General features: G+C 38.9%; 1 protein-coding gene across 5 annotated transcripts in view; it reads right to left on the bottom strand.

Annotated features, from left to right (window-relative positions):
• OPHN1 (oligophrenin 1) overlaps positions 1–17,693 on the bottom strand; it is a 635,000-nt gene that overhangs the window by 246,557 nt on the left and 370,750 nt on the right. For all 5 annotated transcript variants that reach the window (XM_061409853.1, XM_061409851.1, XM_061409855.1 and 2 more), the window contains 3 exons: positions 17,005–17,038; positions 16,397–16,459; positions 11,878–11,952 (listed from right to left, as the gene is read on the bottom strand). In XM_061409853.1, the coding sequence (XP_061265837.1) occupies positions 11,878–11,952; positions 16,397–16,459; positions 17,005–17,038 (172 nt within the window). The remainder of the gene's footprint in view (positions 1–11,877; positions 11,953–16,396; positions 16,460–17,004; positions 17,039–17,693) is intronic.

Below are 17,693 nucleotides of genomic sequence, written 5' to 3'. Positions count from 1 at the left end.
GGAGGCTAAACAACACATTTTTAAATAACAAACAAAGAAGAAATCACAGGAGAAATCAAAATATGCACAGAAACAAATGAAAATAAAACAACCCAAAACCTATGGGATTCAGTAAAAGCAGTATAAAGGGGATGGTTCATAAAAATACAAGCCTACCTCAAGAAACAGGAGAGAAATCAAACAAATAACCTAACTCTGCACCTAAAGCAACTAGAAAAGGAAGAAATGAAGCACCCCAGGTTTAGTAGAAGGAAAGGAATCATAAAAAATTAGGGCAGAAATGAATGCAAAAGAAATAAAGGAGACCATAGCCAAAATCAACAAATCTAAAAGCTGATTCTTTGAGAAGATAAATAAATTAGACAAACCATTAACCAGACACATCAAGATAAAAAGAGAGAAGAATCGAATCAACAAAATTAGAACAAAAATGAAGAAATCACAGCAGACAACACAGAAATACAAAGGATCATAAGAGACTACTATCAGCAACTATATACGAATAAAATGGACAACTTGGAAGAAATGGACAAATTCTTAGAAAAGTATAACTTTCCAAAACTGAAACAGGAAGAAATAGAAAGTCTTAATGGACCCATCACATGCACAGAAACCGAAACGGTAATCTGAAATCTTCCAACAAAAAAAAGCCCAGGACCAGATGGTTTCACAGCTGAATTCTACTAAAAATGTAGACAAGAGCTAACACCTATCTTACTAAAACTCTTCCAGAAAATTGCAGAGGAAAGTAAACTGCCAAACACCTTCTATGAGGCCACTATCACCCTAATACCAAAACCAAACCAAGACACCACAAAAAAAGAAAACTACAGGCCAATATCACTAATGAACATAGATGGAAAAATTCTTAACAAAATTCTAGCAAACAGAATCCAACAAGATATTAAAAAGATCATATATCATGACCAAATGGGCTTTATCCCAGGGACGTAAGAATGCTTCAATATTCATAAATCAATCAATGTGATATACGACATTAACAAATTGAAAGATAAAAACCATAGGATTATCTCAATAGATGCAGAGAAAGCATTTGACAAAATTCAGCATGCATTTATAATAAAAACCCTCCAGAAAGCAGGAATGGAAGGAACATACCTCAACATAATAAAAGCCATATATGATAAAACCACAACAAACATTAAAGTAAAACTCTCACTGTTTGCAGATGACATGATCCTCTACATAGAAACACCAAAGACTCCACTAGAAAACTAATAGAGCAGTTGGAGAAGACTCTTGAAGAGTCCCTTGGACTGCCAGGAGATCCAATCAGTCCATTCTGAAGGAGATCAGCCCTGGGATTTCTTTGGAAGGAATGATGCTGGAGCTGAAACTCCAGTACTTTGGCCACCTCATGCGAAGAGTTGACTCATTGGAAAAGACTCTGATGCTAGGAGGGATTGGGGGCAGGAGGAGAAGGGGACGACAGAGGATGAGACGGCTGGATGGCATCACTGACTCGATGGATGTGAGTCTGAGTGAACTCCAGGAGTTGGTGATGGACAGGGAGGCCTGGTGTGCTGTGATTCATGGGTTCACAAAGAGTTGGACATGACTGAGTGACTGAACTGAACTGAACTGATGGTTCACTGTAGGGTAAAATCCCTTACTCTCTATTCACCTGTACAACACTGTAAGTCAACTGTATATCAATAAAAATATTTTCAAAGTAAGAAAATAGTAAGTATGAAATTTCAGATGCTAGATATCTACTGCTGCTGCTGCTAAGTCGCTTCAGTCATGTCCAACTCTGTGTGACCCCAGAGATGGCAGCTCACCAGGCTCCCCTGTCCCTGGGATTCTCCAGGCAAGAGCACTTGAGTGGGTTGCCATTTTCTTCTCCAATGCATGAAAGTGAAAAGTGAAAGTGAAGTCGCTCAGTCGTGTCCGACTCTTTGCGACCCCATGGACTGCAGCCCACCAGGCTCCTCCGTCCATGGGATTTTCCAGGCAAGACTACTGGAGTGGGGTGCCATTGCCTTCTCCAGATATCTACTAATACATAAGAAAATAAAGTGATCTGTGAAGGATATGTGGGGAGCTTTCACTCTATAGTAATGTTCTCTTTTTTTATTCTGAGTTCTTGCATGCTCACAATATTATTTATTATACTTTGTATGATTCTAAAGTTCTTTATATAATCCAAATTTCATAAAAATTATTAATGATAAAATAACAAAATAAAATTTTCTTCAAGAATATGATTGTGCATTTAATATGTGTGAACTTCCAGATGTTCAAGCTGGTTTTAGAAAAGGCAGAGGAACCAGAGATCAAATTGCCAACATCCGCTAGATCATCGAAAAAGCAACAGAGTTCCAGAAAAACATCTATTTCTATTAATTGACTATGCCAAAGCCTTTGACTGTGTGGATCCCAATAAACTGTGGAAAATTCTGAAAGAAATAGGAATACCAGACCACCTCACCTGCCTCTTGAGAAATTTATATGAAGATCAACAAGCAACAGTTAGAACTGGACATAGAACAAAAGACTGGTTCCAAATAGGAAAAGGAGTACGTCAAGGCTGTATATTGTCACCCTGCTTATTGAACTTATATGCAGAGTACATCATGAGAAACGCTGGGCTGGAAGAAGCACAAACTGGAATCAAGATTGCCAGGAGAAATATCAATAACCTCAGATATGCAGATGACACCACCCTTAGGGCAGAAAGTGAAGAGGAACTAAAAGCCTCTTGATGAAAGGGAAAGAGGAGAGTGAAAAAGTTGGCTTAAAGCTCAACATTTAGAAAACTAAGATCACGGCATCTGGTCCCATCACTTCATAGGAAATAGATGGGGAAGCAGTGGAAACAGTGTCAGACTTTATCTTTTGGGGGCTCCAAAATCACTGCAGATGGTGATTGCAGCAATGAAATTAAAATATGCTTACTCCTTGGAAGGAAAGTTATGGCCAACCTAGATAGCATATTCAAAAGCAAAGGCATTACTTTGCCAACAAAGGTCTGTCTAGTCAAGGCTATGGTTTTTCCAGTGGTCATGTATGGATGTGAGAGTTGGACTTTGAAGAAAGGTGAGCACTGAAGAATTGATGCTTTTGAAGTGTGGTGTTGGATAAGACTCTTGAGAGTCCCTTGGACTGCCAGGAGATCCAAGCAGTCCATTCTATGGAGATCAGCCCTGGGTGTTCTTTGGAAGGACTGATGCTAAGCTGAAACTCCAGTACTTTGACCACCTCATGCAAAGAGTTGACTCATTGGAAAAGACTCTGATGCTGGGAGGGACTGGGGGCAGGAGGAGAAGGGGACGACAGAGGATGAGATGGCTGGATGGCATCACTGACTTGATGGATGTGAGTCTGAGTGAACTCTGGGTGTTGGTGATGGACAGGGAGGCCTGGCGTGCTGCAATTAATGGGGTCGCAAAGAGTCAGACACAACTGAGTGACTGAACTGAACTGAACTGAACTGAAAGACCAGTCAAAGCCTCTGGATGGTATTGAGAAATGGAGTATTTCTTGCCATATCAGTAAAGAAGGATGTCACAGTCTTCAGTGATTGCAGCCCTCCAATGTGACCTGGTGAGCCCTAAGGGTACTCAGAAATAGAAAAATACATGTGAATTAGCAGCTATCAGACTGCAGTCATTCCCTAAGGTGAGCCCCAAGGGAGCTCAAGATGTGAAAAACACAGGATACTGGCCTGGATAGCTGAAAGGAATGGTTTCAGTGAGCCCAGACTCTTGTATCTTCCCATACATATAAAAGTATAGAGCATAATTCTCAACTTTTAGGTTGTGAATTTTTTTAAGTTGACAGTATAAAAAGTATTATCAGGACTGCTAAAATAGAAAAAGAAATGATTTTAGAATATAAGCTGAGGAGAATGGAAGAATTATTTCCCAAAATTATTCCTCTTTAATTGCCAAGAATCTTTAAAATATAGCTAAATAATTTAAAATTATGCCTTCCAAAGTGTAAATTCAACTGTCCTTATATGGGAAATAGTAACTTTTCATTTTTTCACAGGAAAAATGATTTTAGAAATGTGTTTTATACTGTGAACCTGATAATTATGTTCCTTAATCAAATGGGAACTGTATCATAAACTATTACTAGAATACAAAGGAGTTAATCACATAATTGATTGTATTTACCAGTCATTTCCCTTGAAAAAAAGAACTCATGTGGTCATTAAATAATAAAATTTACTTTTTAGGCTAGAGGATATTGTATTTTATTTTTACTACATAACATATAACTAGACTCCCCTTCAAGGTAGGCTCATGTGCCCTGGTCAAGCACCACCGCTACCGCAGTCCCACCAGAGTAGGCTCCTGCATTCTAGGGCAGCCTTAGGACCAGATGTTGGTGGGTGGCTCACATGCAAAGGTAGGGCTGAAACAATAGCAGAGTCCCAGGGGCTGTGAAACTAAGGAAGAAGAGCTAAAATTTCTCCTCTGCTGCTGCTGCTGCTGCTGCTAAGTAGCTTCAGTCATGTCTAACTCTGTGTGACCCCATAGACGGCAACCCACCAGGCTCCATCCCTGGGATTCTCCAGGCAAGAATACTGGAGTAGGTTGCCATTTCCTTCTCCAAAATCTCTCCCCACACCCGTGAAAAACACAGACATACACACCTGCTCTTGGCTTTGGAAAATCAGTGTCTGTGGAACATCTGAACAAACCATGAGTGCCTCTGCATCTGAGACAGGTCTAGCTTTAACAGCTGTAGGCTTTGTGGGTACATACATATAGGGGTGGAACAGGCCAGAGTCTGAGCTGTCCCCACAGTGCCCACAGCATGTACTGGTCCATGATTACTGCAGTACAGGGACGTGACATCAGTGGATCTATGCTGGTGGCCTAGTGAAAACACCACCTGAGAGGCACCAGTACAAATTGACAGCGTACTGACAGTTAAGATGGGGCTGAGAACAGTTACAAAAACAGTGCAATTTGCACAACTTGTGAAAGATGACAGAACAGAGTACACTCACAGGTGAGCAGAACCAGAGGAAGAATACTCAGTGGCTACTCTCCCAGTGGGAATGTTCCAATCCTGTGTACCTTGCACTACAGATCAGAAACACAACACAGAAACAGATCCCAGGGCCTATGCTCCAACAATTAGGGAGTAGACTCCATCCCTAATAGTGCAATGACAACCAGAGAGCAAAGGGCATGCCCAGCTCAATATCCAGGGCAGGCTCCGGTCACTACAATATCAGCTACACCTATCAAGGGGATAATGGCCAGCATACACTGAGGAAGGAAGTGGTAGACATCCATACTAAAAATAGCACTCTCACTAAAAAATATTAAAGCATGCAGGCTACACAAGGATGTTTCCACATAAAAATAGCCCTCTAAGGCAGTCTGAGGGTCTGGCATTAGGAGGAACTCCCATGGCATCTGGTCTTGAAGATGAGAAATGGAATATTTCCTCCCATATCAGTAAGCAAGGATGTCACACTCATCAGTGACTCAGGCCCTCCAAATGTGAATTTCTGAGCCCTGAGGGCACAGAGAAAGAAGACCAATACCTGTGATCTGGCAGCCATCAGGCTACAGCCACACCCTATGGTGAGCACCAAGGAACTCAGGATGTGAAAAACCGAGGATATTGGCCCCAGATAGCTGAGATACATATGAAAGAAATTATTTCAGTGAGCCCAGATTCTTGCATTTTCCCATGCATAGAAAAGTGCTAAATTCCTTAGCTTGGGATGTCTGGTTTTCTTTAATTAACAAAAATACTTTTGATATTCAGACTACTTGCCCTTTTTTGTAAACTTGTATATAACCTGACTCCTTCCCCTGCCTCCTTGGAGTAATTCTCTCAGAGTCACTTGAGATGCTGTCTCCCAGGCTTAAAGTCCTAAAAATTTCCACTGAATGAAAAACTCTTAACTTTTATGTTTTTTTATGTTGACAAAGGCAAGCAGAGTTTGAGTGCAGGAACTCCACAGGGCTGGGGAATATAGAGACTCAACTCTTGGTGGGTGCACACAAGATCTCAAGAGCACTGGGGCCCAGCACAAAGAAGTACCTCTATAGGAACCTAGGCTAAATCTACATAGGATGTTTGGAGGGTCTCTGGAGAAGACAGGGATCAGCTACAGCTCACTTTGGGAACAAGGACATTGGTAGCAGGGGAACCAGGAAATATTTATTGACATGAGCTGTTCAGGAAGTCCCCATTTTGGAAACAAGACCCAGCTCCATACAATGGCTTACATGCTATAGTGCTGGAATGCCTTAGGACAAATAATCAGCAAGATAGGAAAACAACCCACAACCCCACCCATAAAGAGACAGGTTGCGTAAAGTCATACTGGGCAGCACATCCATTTCAAAACACACTCCTTGACACAGCCCTGCCCATGAGAAGGATAAAATCCAGCTACACTCACCAAAGGGAAGGCATGAGTCTCTCTAGCCAGGAATCCAGCACACGCTCCTGGACATATCTCATCCACCAGGAGACAAACACCAGAAGCAAGAAAAAATATCCTGCAGCTTGTAGAAAGGAAACCACAAATGCAGAAAGTTAGACAAAATAAGACAACAAAGAAACAAGTAGCAGATGAAGGAACAAGATAAAAATCCACAAGAACAACCAAACAAAGAGAAGCTAGGCAATATACCTTAAAAAAAATTCAAAGAGATGATAGTAAAGATGATTCAAAATTTTGGAAAAAGAACGGATGCACAGACACAGATACAAGAAATGTTTGACAAAGAGAAGAATTAAAGAACAAACAAACAGATAAACAACACAATAACTGAAATGAAAAATACAGAAGAAGGAATCAATAGCAGAATAACTGAGGTTGTAGAACAAAGAAGTGAGCAGAAAAACAGTGATTGATAAAAATCACTGCCACAGAACAAAATAAAGAAAAATGAATGAAAAGAAACGAGTACAGTGTCAGAAACTTCTGGGACAACATTAAGCACATCGGTATTCACATTATAGAGGTCCCAGAAGAAGAGAAAGACAAAGAGCCTGGAAAATATTTGAAGAGATTATAGCCAAAAACTTCACTAACATGAGAAAAGAAACAGTCAACCAAGTCCAAAAAGGACAGAGAGTCCCATACAGGATAAAGACAAGGAGGAACATGCCAAGACACATATTAATCAAACTGACATAAATTAAAAGCAAGGAACAAATATTAAAAGCAACAAAGGAAAAGCAAGAACCTGAGACTAACACAACACTGTAAATCAATGATATCTCCCCCAAAATTAAAAAGCAAAATGAACAAACAGTCCTCAGAATGGGAAAATTTATTTACTACCAGAACAACCAACATGGAATTAATGTTCAAAATATACAAACACCTCATGCAGCTCAACATAAAAAACCGAACAGACAACCCAACCAAAAAATAGGCAGATATACATACATCCACTTGTTTTTAGATTCTTCTCCCATATAGGTCACTACAAAGTAATGAGCAGAGTTCCCCAAGGTATACAGTTGATCCTTATCAGTTATCTACTTTACATATAGTAGTATGTATATGTCAGTCTCAATCTTCTAAATTATACACCCCAAATTATCCTCTGAGAACCATAAGCTTGTTTTCTAAATCTGTAATTCTATTTCTGTTTTGTAGATAAGTTCATTTGTATCCTTCTTTTAGATTCCACATATAAATGATTTCATGATATTTGTATTACTATATGACTTACTTCACTCTGTACAATTGAAATTAACATAACATTGTAAATCAACTACACTCCAATAAAATTTATTTTAATTTAAACAAAAGATAGATTAAAAATGTGAAAAAAATGGGCAGAAGATCTAAAAGAAGACATACAGGTGCGCAAAATGCACATGAAAAGATGTCTCTGCTTTTGAATATGCAAAGTGAAGAGGAACTAAAAAGCCTCTTGATGAAAGTGAAAGTGGAGAGTGAAAAAGTTGGCTTAAAGCTCAACATTCAGAAAACGAAGATCATGGCATCTGGCCCCATCACTTAATGGGAAATAGATGGGGAAACAGTGGAAACAGTGCCAGACTTTATTTTTGGGGGCTCCAAAATCACTGCAGATGTTGACTGCAGCCATGAAATTAAAAGACGCTTACTCCTTGGAAGGAAAGTTATGACCAACCTAGATAGCATATTCAAAAGCAGAGACATTACTTTGCCAAAAAAGGTTCGTCTAGTCAAGGCTATGGTTTTTCCTGTGGTCATGTATGAAAGTGAAAATTGGACTGTGAAGAAGGCTGAGCACTGAAGAATTGATGCTTTTGAACTGTGGTGTTGGAGAAGACTCTTGAGAGTCCCTTGGACTGCAAGGAGATCTAACCAGTCCATTCTGAAGGAGATCAGCCCTGGGATTTCTTTGGAAGGAATGATGCTGGAGCTGAAACTCCAGTACTTTGGCCACCTCATGCGAAGAGTTGACTCATTGGAAAAGACTCTGATGCTGGGAGGGATTGGGGGCAGGAGGAGAAGGGGACGACAGAGGATGAGATGGCTAGATGGCATCACTGACTTGATGGACATGAGTCTGAGTGAACTCCAGGTGTTGGATGATGGACAGGGAGGCCTGGCGTGCTATGATTCATGGGGTCGCAAAGAGTTGGACATGACTGAGCGACTGAACTGAACTGAACTGATCATGCAACAATCTAGGGTAGGGGAGAAATGTGACTAGTAAACCAACAAACTGATTGAAAAATAATTATTAATTGTGGATATATCCCTTTTGATTGTTATATTTTATTTGCCAAAAAGACATATTTTTTAGGTACAGGAAGTATGAAAGGCTCTAGTAAACAACAGAAGAAAGCCTACAGTTAAGTATTATAGGAGATGTCATAGAAGGTAGTCTACAGTATACAGATTTAGGGGTTAAAAATAGCTGGAAAAGAGCATGAGACTTAAGGAAAGAATTAAGGACAAGATATACTGGTAAAAGAAAATGAATGCTTTTCTTCCTGGATAAATTATGGTGAGCCTACATGAAGCCAAAGCAGCCAATTCATAGTGGTGTGGGAAAAGATCAGGGTAGGTCAAAAGAAGCAGCGAAATTGAGTATCCTGGTGAAAATCTCCAGAAGACATAATACGAGAGAAGCTTTGAAGGGAGGTCTCCTTACATAAGTATAGATTATATGCTAGCTGAGTCTTCTCCATAGAATATAAGTCACACAAAGACAGGAAATACAAGCAATATGTTCAGTGTTTAATCTATAGCCCTGAGTGTAATGCTTGGCCCTTTGTAGGTACTCAAATATTTGCTAAAATTAATAAATAAATGAATTAGGATCATCACCAGATCTAGAATTACTTAGATAATGGGCCAGGGATAAAGGTTTACCAGTTATATGCATACATAAGTAAATTAACACTATTTCACATTATATTTATAAATATTTATATTCAGAACTTCTTTGTCTATTTTTTAGATATTCCTATTTGAAGGTTGATGTGCACAGATGCACTATACCAACTGAATTGTACCGTCATGTGTGATTTGAATGAACCATTTCAGTCCTATTGAACCCTATAACAGAATCAGTAGGATGAGTAGTATGACATTTTGTTTTAGCTTATTATATATCAGGTAGAAGAATGTAGTGATACTGGAAATATAATTCTAAATAATTTATGAGACTAAATAATTTTTCAGAGACTAAGTATCTTCGGCCATGCTGTCAATTGTTTTATATATGAAATGTCCTTTAGCTTATAAAATGCAATGTCAATTGGCCAGGAAAACAGAACTTACATTTTTAAAAGTCAACAGTGTAAAGTGATAAACAAAGACATATATTGAGGCATCAGTGATGTAATTTGCAATGCAAAATCTACATTACTGTTATTACTGGATGCTATAGCACCCTCAAGTGCTAACAGGTTGAGATGTCAAGTCTGTAAGGTTGTGGAAGTTAAGTTATGCACCACAGAAAAGACCAAAAATATATGCTTTATCCAAACTTCAACTTTCCACACTCAACTTGTTCTATGAAACTTTATGAGAACTGAGATTACCAAACAGCTCATCACCATTCAAAATCAGGAAGAAGAGCAGGTTTTCATGAAGACATAAAAAATGAGTTTAATTTTGGGCATGTAAATCAGATGTACTTATGGAATATCTATGTACAGAGATCTTGTGCAAAAATTCCAGTACTGATTTCCTCAGCCTTTGGGGATTACTGCCTCAGCCATGATCAGTTTTATCCATTTACCAGAGTGTGTTGCACAGATATGATCATTCTAGTATGTTGCTGTTGTTGTTTAGTTACTAAGTCATGTCTGACTCTTTTGCAACCCTGTGGACTGTAGCCTGCCAGGTTCCTCTAGCCACAGGATTTCCTACACAAGAATATTGAAGTGGGTTGTTATTTCCTTCTCTAGGAGATCTTTCTGATCCAGGGATCGAACTCTCATCTCCTGCTTTGGCAGGTAGATTCTTTACCACTGAGCCACCAGGGAAGCCCAATGTGCACCATGACCTAAATATGTTTGAAAAGCACAGGTCCAGTGGGAAACTGGATCCATTAGTTTAGAACTCATGATATGATGTCTGGATTAGTGATTTTGGTGTGTTGACAGCACAGAGGTGCTAGTAAAAAGCAAAGAGAGTTGAAGTAACCAGAACCAGACTTTCTCTCCTGTGATAACAATTAGAATTTGGGACAAAATATAAGAAATAGCTGTTTGTAGTACTTGAACAATACAGAGTATAGAACCCTAAAACAGGGGGAAAAGCAAGATAAGCCTTATCATTACCAGTTTGCTACCTGAAAACATTTTCTGGATGGTAGCATTGGGAGTGAGAGCTCAAGCTGAGCATGGACGTTTTGCTCAGTTGAAGAGACAAAGATCAGAGGTCAGAAAGGCTGAGTTAACTAGAAGTTCAGAGTAAACTTTGCAGGTCAGAGTACCAGAGAAGAGGGATCTATGTAGAAAAAGAACTGAAAAACCCTTAGCTGTGAGTCCACTTGAGTCTGTCACTGAATACAAAACCATGAGTGCCTAAGATGAAAATCCATGAGGCCAGACAAAGAAATACCAAGAAGCTTTATTCTGAAGAATACCCAGAACTCACACAGAGCTGGCAACTGTTTAAGTTCCAAACACTAAAAATGAAGAGACAAAAGAAATTAGACCTTAAATGTAAGGCTAAACTAGCCAGGAAAAAATACTTTATATCTGTCCTAATAAGATTAAAAATAATCCTCAAATGAAGCAATCTGATACACAAATAACTGACTGCAAAATAAAATTCAACACACTAAAAAATAAATCACCAAAACTGCAACACTCAAGTCACGATGTACAGCATGTAACAAAACTTACCAGACTTATGTAAAAAAAAAGAAAAATATGATCCATAGCTAAGATAAAAATCTAATCATTAGGAAAACATGTTGAAGTAGTGAATGGGGGGCAAAGATAGAAGGCTGGAAAATACCCAGACAAGATTTAAAAAATAAGAAGAAAAAGGACCTGACAAAAGTCACTTGAAAGGAATAATACATGATGTTAGAAGAATTAAGAGACTGTTGAATCATAAATGTCATGTAGAGAGAAAGATTCAAAAGGAGAGAGTGGTCAATAAGGATACCAAGTAAGGTAGAAACTGAAAAGAGTTCATGAATTTCACAAGAATATACCTTCTATGCCTGGCCAGAGTAGTTCCAATGGAGAGGTTGGGGTAGAATCCAGATTTGAGAAGGAGAGAAGCTAATCATTGTTTCAAGGAAAGGTGTCTCTGACTCAGCATAGGCAAGTAAGTGTACATTTTATATTTAAAAATATATTCTACAACCTTTATCAATGTCTCCTTTCTCTTATAGCCATATTTCTTTCTAATATACAAACAACTCTCCAAAACAATTATGAAATTAAAATTGTTACCAAAAAAGGCATTCAGCAGCTTCTGAACCTGAATATTGCTGCCCACGGTACGGTACAATCCCTCTGTCTTGATTCCTAGAGAAAGAAAACCAGGTCAGTTTTATTAATATAGCTAGAACTTTCATCTCCCTCAAGGTAGAAAAAGTGGATATTTACACAATGGATTCAGTTCAAACAAGAAAGGATCTCCCTACTGTCTCCAATCTCTCCAGCCCTCCTCTACAATAAGGAAACAGTCCTGAAACATCTCTGCAAATTATTCTTTCCATACTTTCATTTGGATTGTACCAAACCCTCAATAACATGACTAGAAAAGAACACATTCTATAGTAAATAGAAAAAAAAATGCTTATGTGATTAGCAGCGGATAACAGAGAACAGCATCATCATTTTGGAAAGAAGCTTGGGTTTAGTTGAAAAAGGAGGAGATATCAACCTTGAAGTTGTCCTTGGGCAGGGATATAAAGTAAGAGAGAGCTAGAGTATGGCAGGTGTGAAGCAAATGAATATTTTGTGTACTGAGAAAGATTGAAGCAACATTTAGGGGAAAAAAAGAGCCCTGGCTTATATGCTACCCTTGCCTACATTCAAAACATTCTCAGAAATAAGAAAGTATTATCAACCTAGAAAAATATTAATGCCACATTTGCTGGATTTTAACTTTGTCCCCAACAATTTTTAAATCAATATGTATTGTGGCAGAAACTGAACTCTTATTTATTTAGAGTGGAACTATCATAACACTGCTTGAAAAGTGCCAGATAGTATTTAAAAATATTTTATATGCCATTTGAAGTTCTTTATCACTAAAAGCAGGAAACCACAAATTATTCATATTTGGTTCTAAGTGTTGCTTCTTGACCATAATACAGTTTTCTCAGGAGAAAGGTAAGGTGGTCTGGTATTCACTTCTTTTTAAGAATTTTCCACAGATTGTTGGGATCCACACAGTCAAAGGCTTTAGCATAGTCAATGAAACAGAAGTATATGTCTTTTTGGAACTCCTTTGCTTTTTCCATAATCCTAAGAACGTTGGCAATTTGAGTTCTGGTTCCTCTGCCTCTTTGAAACCCATCTTGTACATCTGGAAGCTCAGTTCACATACTGCTAAAGCCTAGCTTGAAGGATTCTGAATATAACCTTACTTGCATGTGAAATGAACACGATTGTACAGTAGTTTGAACGTTCTTTGGCATTGCCCTTCTTTGAGATTGGAATAAAAACTGACCTTTTTCAGTCCTGTGGCCACAGCTGAATTTTCCAAATTTGCTGACTTATTGAGTGCAGCACTTTAACAGCATCATCTTTTAGTATTTTAAATATCTCAGCTGGCATTCTGTCCCCTCCACTAGCTTTGTTTGTAATAATGCTTCCTAAGTCGCACTTGACTTCAAACTCCAGGATGTTTAGTTCTAGATGAGTGACCACACACCATCGTGGTTATCTGGGTCATTAAGACCTTTCTTGTATAGTTCTTCTGTGTATTCCTGCCACCTCTTCTTAATACCTTCTACTTCTGTTACATCCTTAATGTTTCTATCCTTTATTGTGCCCATCCTTGAATGAAATGTTCCCATAAGATCTTCAATTTTCTTGAAGAGATCTCCAGCCTTTCCCATTGTACTGTTCTCCTCTATGTCTTTGCATTGTTAGTTTAAGTAGGACTTCTTTTCTCTCCTTGCCATTCTCTGGAACTCCACATTCTGTTTGGTATGTCTTTCCCTTTCTCCCCTGTCTTTGCTTTACTTCATTCCTCAGCTATTTGCAATGCTTCCTCAGACAACCACGTGGCCTCCTTGTATTTCTTTTTCTTTGGAATGGCTTTGGTCACTGCCTGCTATACAATGTTACAAATCTCCATACATAGTTCCTTAGACATTCTGTCTCCAAAATCTAATCCCTTGAATCCACTCATCACAGCTGTATAAAGGGAATTGATTTAGGTCATACTTAATGGCAGAGTAATGCTCAAAATTCTCCAAGCCAGGCTTCAGCAATACATGAACCGTGAACTTCCAGATGTTCAAGCTGGTTTTAGAAAAGGCAGAGGAACCAGAGATCAAATTGCCAACATCCGCTGGATCATGGAAAAAGCAAGAGAGTTCCAGAAAAATATCTATTTCTGCTTTATTAACTATGCCAAAGCCTTTGACTGTGTGGATCACAACAAACTGTGGAAAATTCAGAAAGAGATGGGAATACCAGACCACCTAACCTGCCTCTTGAGAAACCTATATGCAGTTCAGGAAGCAACAGTTAGAACTGCATATGGAACAACAGACTGGTTCCAAATAGGAAAAGGAATACATTAAGGCTGTATATTGTCACCCTGCTTATTTAACTTATATGCAGAGTACATCATGAGAAACACTGGGCTGGAAGAAGCACAAGCTGGAGTCAAGATTGCTGGGAGAAATATGAATAACCTCAGATATGCAGATGATACCACCCTTATGACACAAAGTGAAGAGGAACTAAAAAGCCTCTTGATGAAAGTGAAAGTGGAGAGTGAAAAAGTTGGCTTAAAGCTCAACATTTAGAAAACGAAGATCACGGCATCTGGTCCCATCACTTCATGGCAAATAGATGGGGAAACAGTGGAAACAGTGTCAGACTTTTTTTGGGGCTCCAAAATCACTGCAGATGGTGACTGCAGCCATGAAATTAAAAGATGCTTACTCCTTGGAAGAAAAGTTATGACCAACCTAGATAGTATATTCAAAAGCAAAGACATCACTTTGCCAACAAAGGTCCGTCTAGTCAAGGCTCTGGTTTTTCCAGTAGTCATGTATGGATGTGAGAGTTGGACTGTGAAGAAAGCTGAGCGCCGAAGAATTGATGCTCTTGAACTGTGGTGTTGGAGAAGATTCTTGAGAGTCCCTTGGACTGCCAGGAGATCCAACCAGTTCATTCTAAAGCAGATCAGTCCTGGGTGTTCTTTGGAAGGAATGATGCTAAAGCTGAAACTCCAGTACTTTGGCCACCTCATGCGAAGAGTTGACTCATTGGAAAAGACTCTGATGCTGGGAGGGATTGGGGGCGGGAGAAGAAGGGGACGATAGAGGATGAGATGGTTGGATGGCATCACTGACTCAATGGACGTGAGTTTGAATGAACTCTGGGAGTTGGTGATGGACAGGGAGGCCTGGCGTGCTGCGATTCATGGGGTCGCAAAGAGTCAGACACGACTGGGCGACTGAACTGAACTTAACTGAATGGCCTCGTGGTTTTCCCTACTTTCTTCAAGTTAAGCCTGAATTTTGTAATAAGGAGCTCATGATCTGAGCCACAGTCAGCTCCAGGTTTTGTTTTTGCTGACTTTGCAGAGCTTCTCCATCTTTGGCTGCAAAGAACACAATCGATCTGAGTTTGGTATTGACCATCTGGTGATGTCCATGTGTAGAATTGTTTCTTGGGTTGTTGAAAAGGGTGTTTGCCATGATCAGCAAGTTCTCTTGTCAAAACTCTTTTAGCCTTTGCCCTGCTTCGTTTTTTACTCCAAGGCCAAACTTGCCAGTTAGTCCATGTATCTCTTGATTTCCTACTTTTGCATTCCAATCCCCTATGATGGAAAGGACATTTTTTTTGGTGTTAGTTTTAGAAGGTCTTGTAGGTTTTCATAGAACTGTTCAACTTCAGCTTCTCTAGCACTAGTATTTGGGGTATAGACAGATTACTGTGGAGATGAATGGTTTGCCTTGAAAATGAACTGTCTGTGCGCTTTTTGCGGTTGCACCCAAATACTGTATTTTGGACTCCTTTGTTGACTATGAGTTCTACTGCATTTCTTCTAAGGGATTCTTGCCCACAGTAGTAGAGTAGATACTATACACACACACACACACACACACACACACACACACACACATAAAATGGTTATCTGAATTAAATTCACCCATTCTTGTCCATTTTAGTTCAATGATTCCTAAGATTTTGATGTTCACGCGCTCCATCTCCTGCTTGACCATGTCCAATTTGCCTTGATTCATGGACCTAACATTCCAGGTTCCTATACACTATTGTTCTTTACAACATTGGACTTTACTTTCACCTCCATCTATAACTGAGCATCATTTCCACTTTGGCTCATCTGCTTCATTCTTTCTGTAGATATTAGTAATGGCCCTCATAATTGCCCTCAGATCTTCTGCAGTAGCATATTGGACACCTTTTAACCTGGGGGATTCATCTTCCAGTTCCATATCTTTTTGTCTTTTCATACTGTCCATGGGGTTCTCCAGGCAAGAATAGTGATGTGGTTTGCCATTTCCTCCTCCACTGGATCACTGGAGGTTTTTGTTTTGTCAGAACTCTTCACTGTGACCCATCTGTCTTGGATGGCCCTGCATGGTATGACTCATGGCTTTATTGAGTTATGCTAGCCTCTTTGCCATGACAAGGCTGTGATCCTAATATTGCACATCAACTATATGTCAATAAAAATTAAATACATTTTTAAAATCATTTAAAAAAGAATAATCAGATTCAATTGATGCCAAGGCTATGGCTCATATCTTACCTTTGGTCTCAATTATATTGATGCACTTCCTAACAAACTTGAATCCCACTTCATTCAGTTCCACTGTTTCAAGCAAAAGAAAGCAGAGTTAGATCCTGCTGCAATAAGCCTCACCTAAAAAACCTTCAGGGATCTCGTTAACAGACTACAGTGAGAGAATTAGGGCTTTAGTCTCTCTCCTTCAATCACCATTAAATGGAAAGATTCTTCATTTGGGTGAGAGAAGTGGTTAGAGTTGTGTTACTCTTATAACACAAAATGTTTTTACTTGACCCTTTTTGTATATCTGCTTGAGGCATGAGCTACATCAAGTGTGAAAAATTAGGCTGGAAATGCACACAATTTCTATTGTGTGTCTAGAAAAATAAGAATATAATTAGTGTTTCTCTATATTACTACAACTACCCCACCAAAAATCTAAGATAGATAAAGTGACTTCCTTAGTTCAATCGAAAGACATCTTCTAAAAAAGCAGGTCTGAATTTCATTTCACACAAAGGTATCCATAAATATATTTGCATCAATATTACAAATTGTTCATGATAGGATTTACTGTGATTAGGATAGCTAACAGTTTATAATGCCAGTAGATCAGAAATCTAACTTACTTTCTTCCTGTTTTGTTATAGGGCTGTGGTAGATCTACAAAAAAAAAGAGACAGAAAGAGCCATGGATATTGCAAATAACTATAGGTAAGTATAGAAAAATTAAATATCTTTCCTCAAATAAGCCATCAAAAGCATTAGTGACTTTAAGAGTTTAACAAGTAATAAACAGGCTAAACAGAATCATTTTTGCCTAGGTCACTAGAAACAGTAGGATTAACAATCCCTGAAGATTACATTGGATTTCACACAGCTCACTGCAGTGGTAGCCTACCCATCTTAGACATTTACTTATGTAAAACTGTTCCTGATGGAGCAAGAGAGTATGACAGAAAGGAAGTGGTTTTCTCCAGGTTATTGGCAGAAGAAAGCAGAGTTAGATCTTGCTGTAATAAGCCTCACCAAACAAACCTTCAATGATCTGGATAGGAGACTGCAGTGTTGAATAGCTGATGGTAAAATTTAAATATTACTAATACCAATCTCCTTACCCAAAGGTGTTAGTGGGTATTTTCTACCCAGATGGGTAGAAAAGCAAGTGCCCATCTGAAAGAGATCCATGTATTCACCAAACTTTCTCTGAGTCATCTTAAAGTATGAATTGTGATAGCTATGTGAGAAACAAGAGGAGATCCTTGACTCTTGAAGCCTAGTCTTGGCTTTATGGCTACATCATTATGAAACTTAGGCA

This window comes from Bos javanicus, chromosome X (assembly GCF_032452875.1).
Source record: "Bos javanicus breed banteng chromosome X, ARS-OSU_banteng_1.0, whole genome shotgun sequence".
In the NCBI taxonomy this organism is placed as follows: Eukaryota; Metazoa; Chordata; class Mammalia; order Artiodactyla; family Bovidae; genus Bos; species Bos javanicus.
The sequence above is the reverse complement of the archived record's forward strand: the minus strand, read 5'-3'. Positions and strand labels throughout refer to the sequence as shown.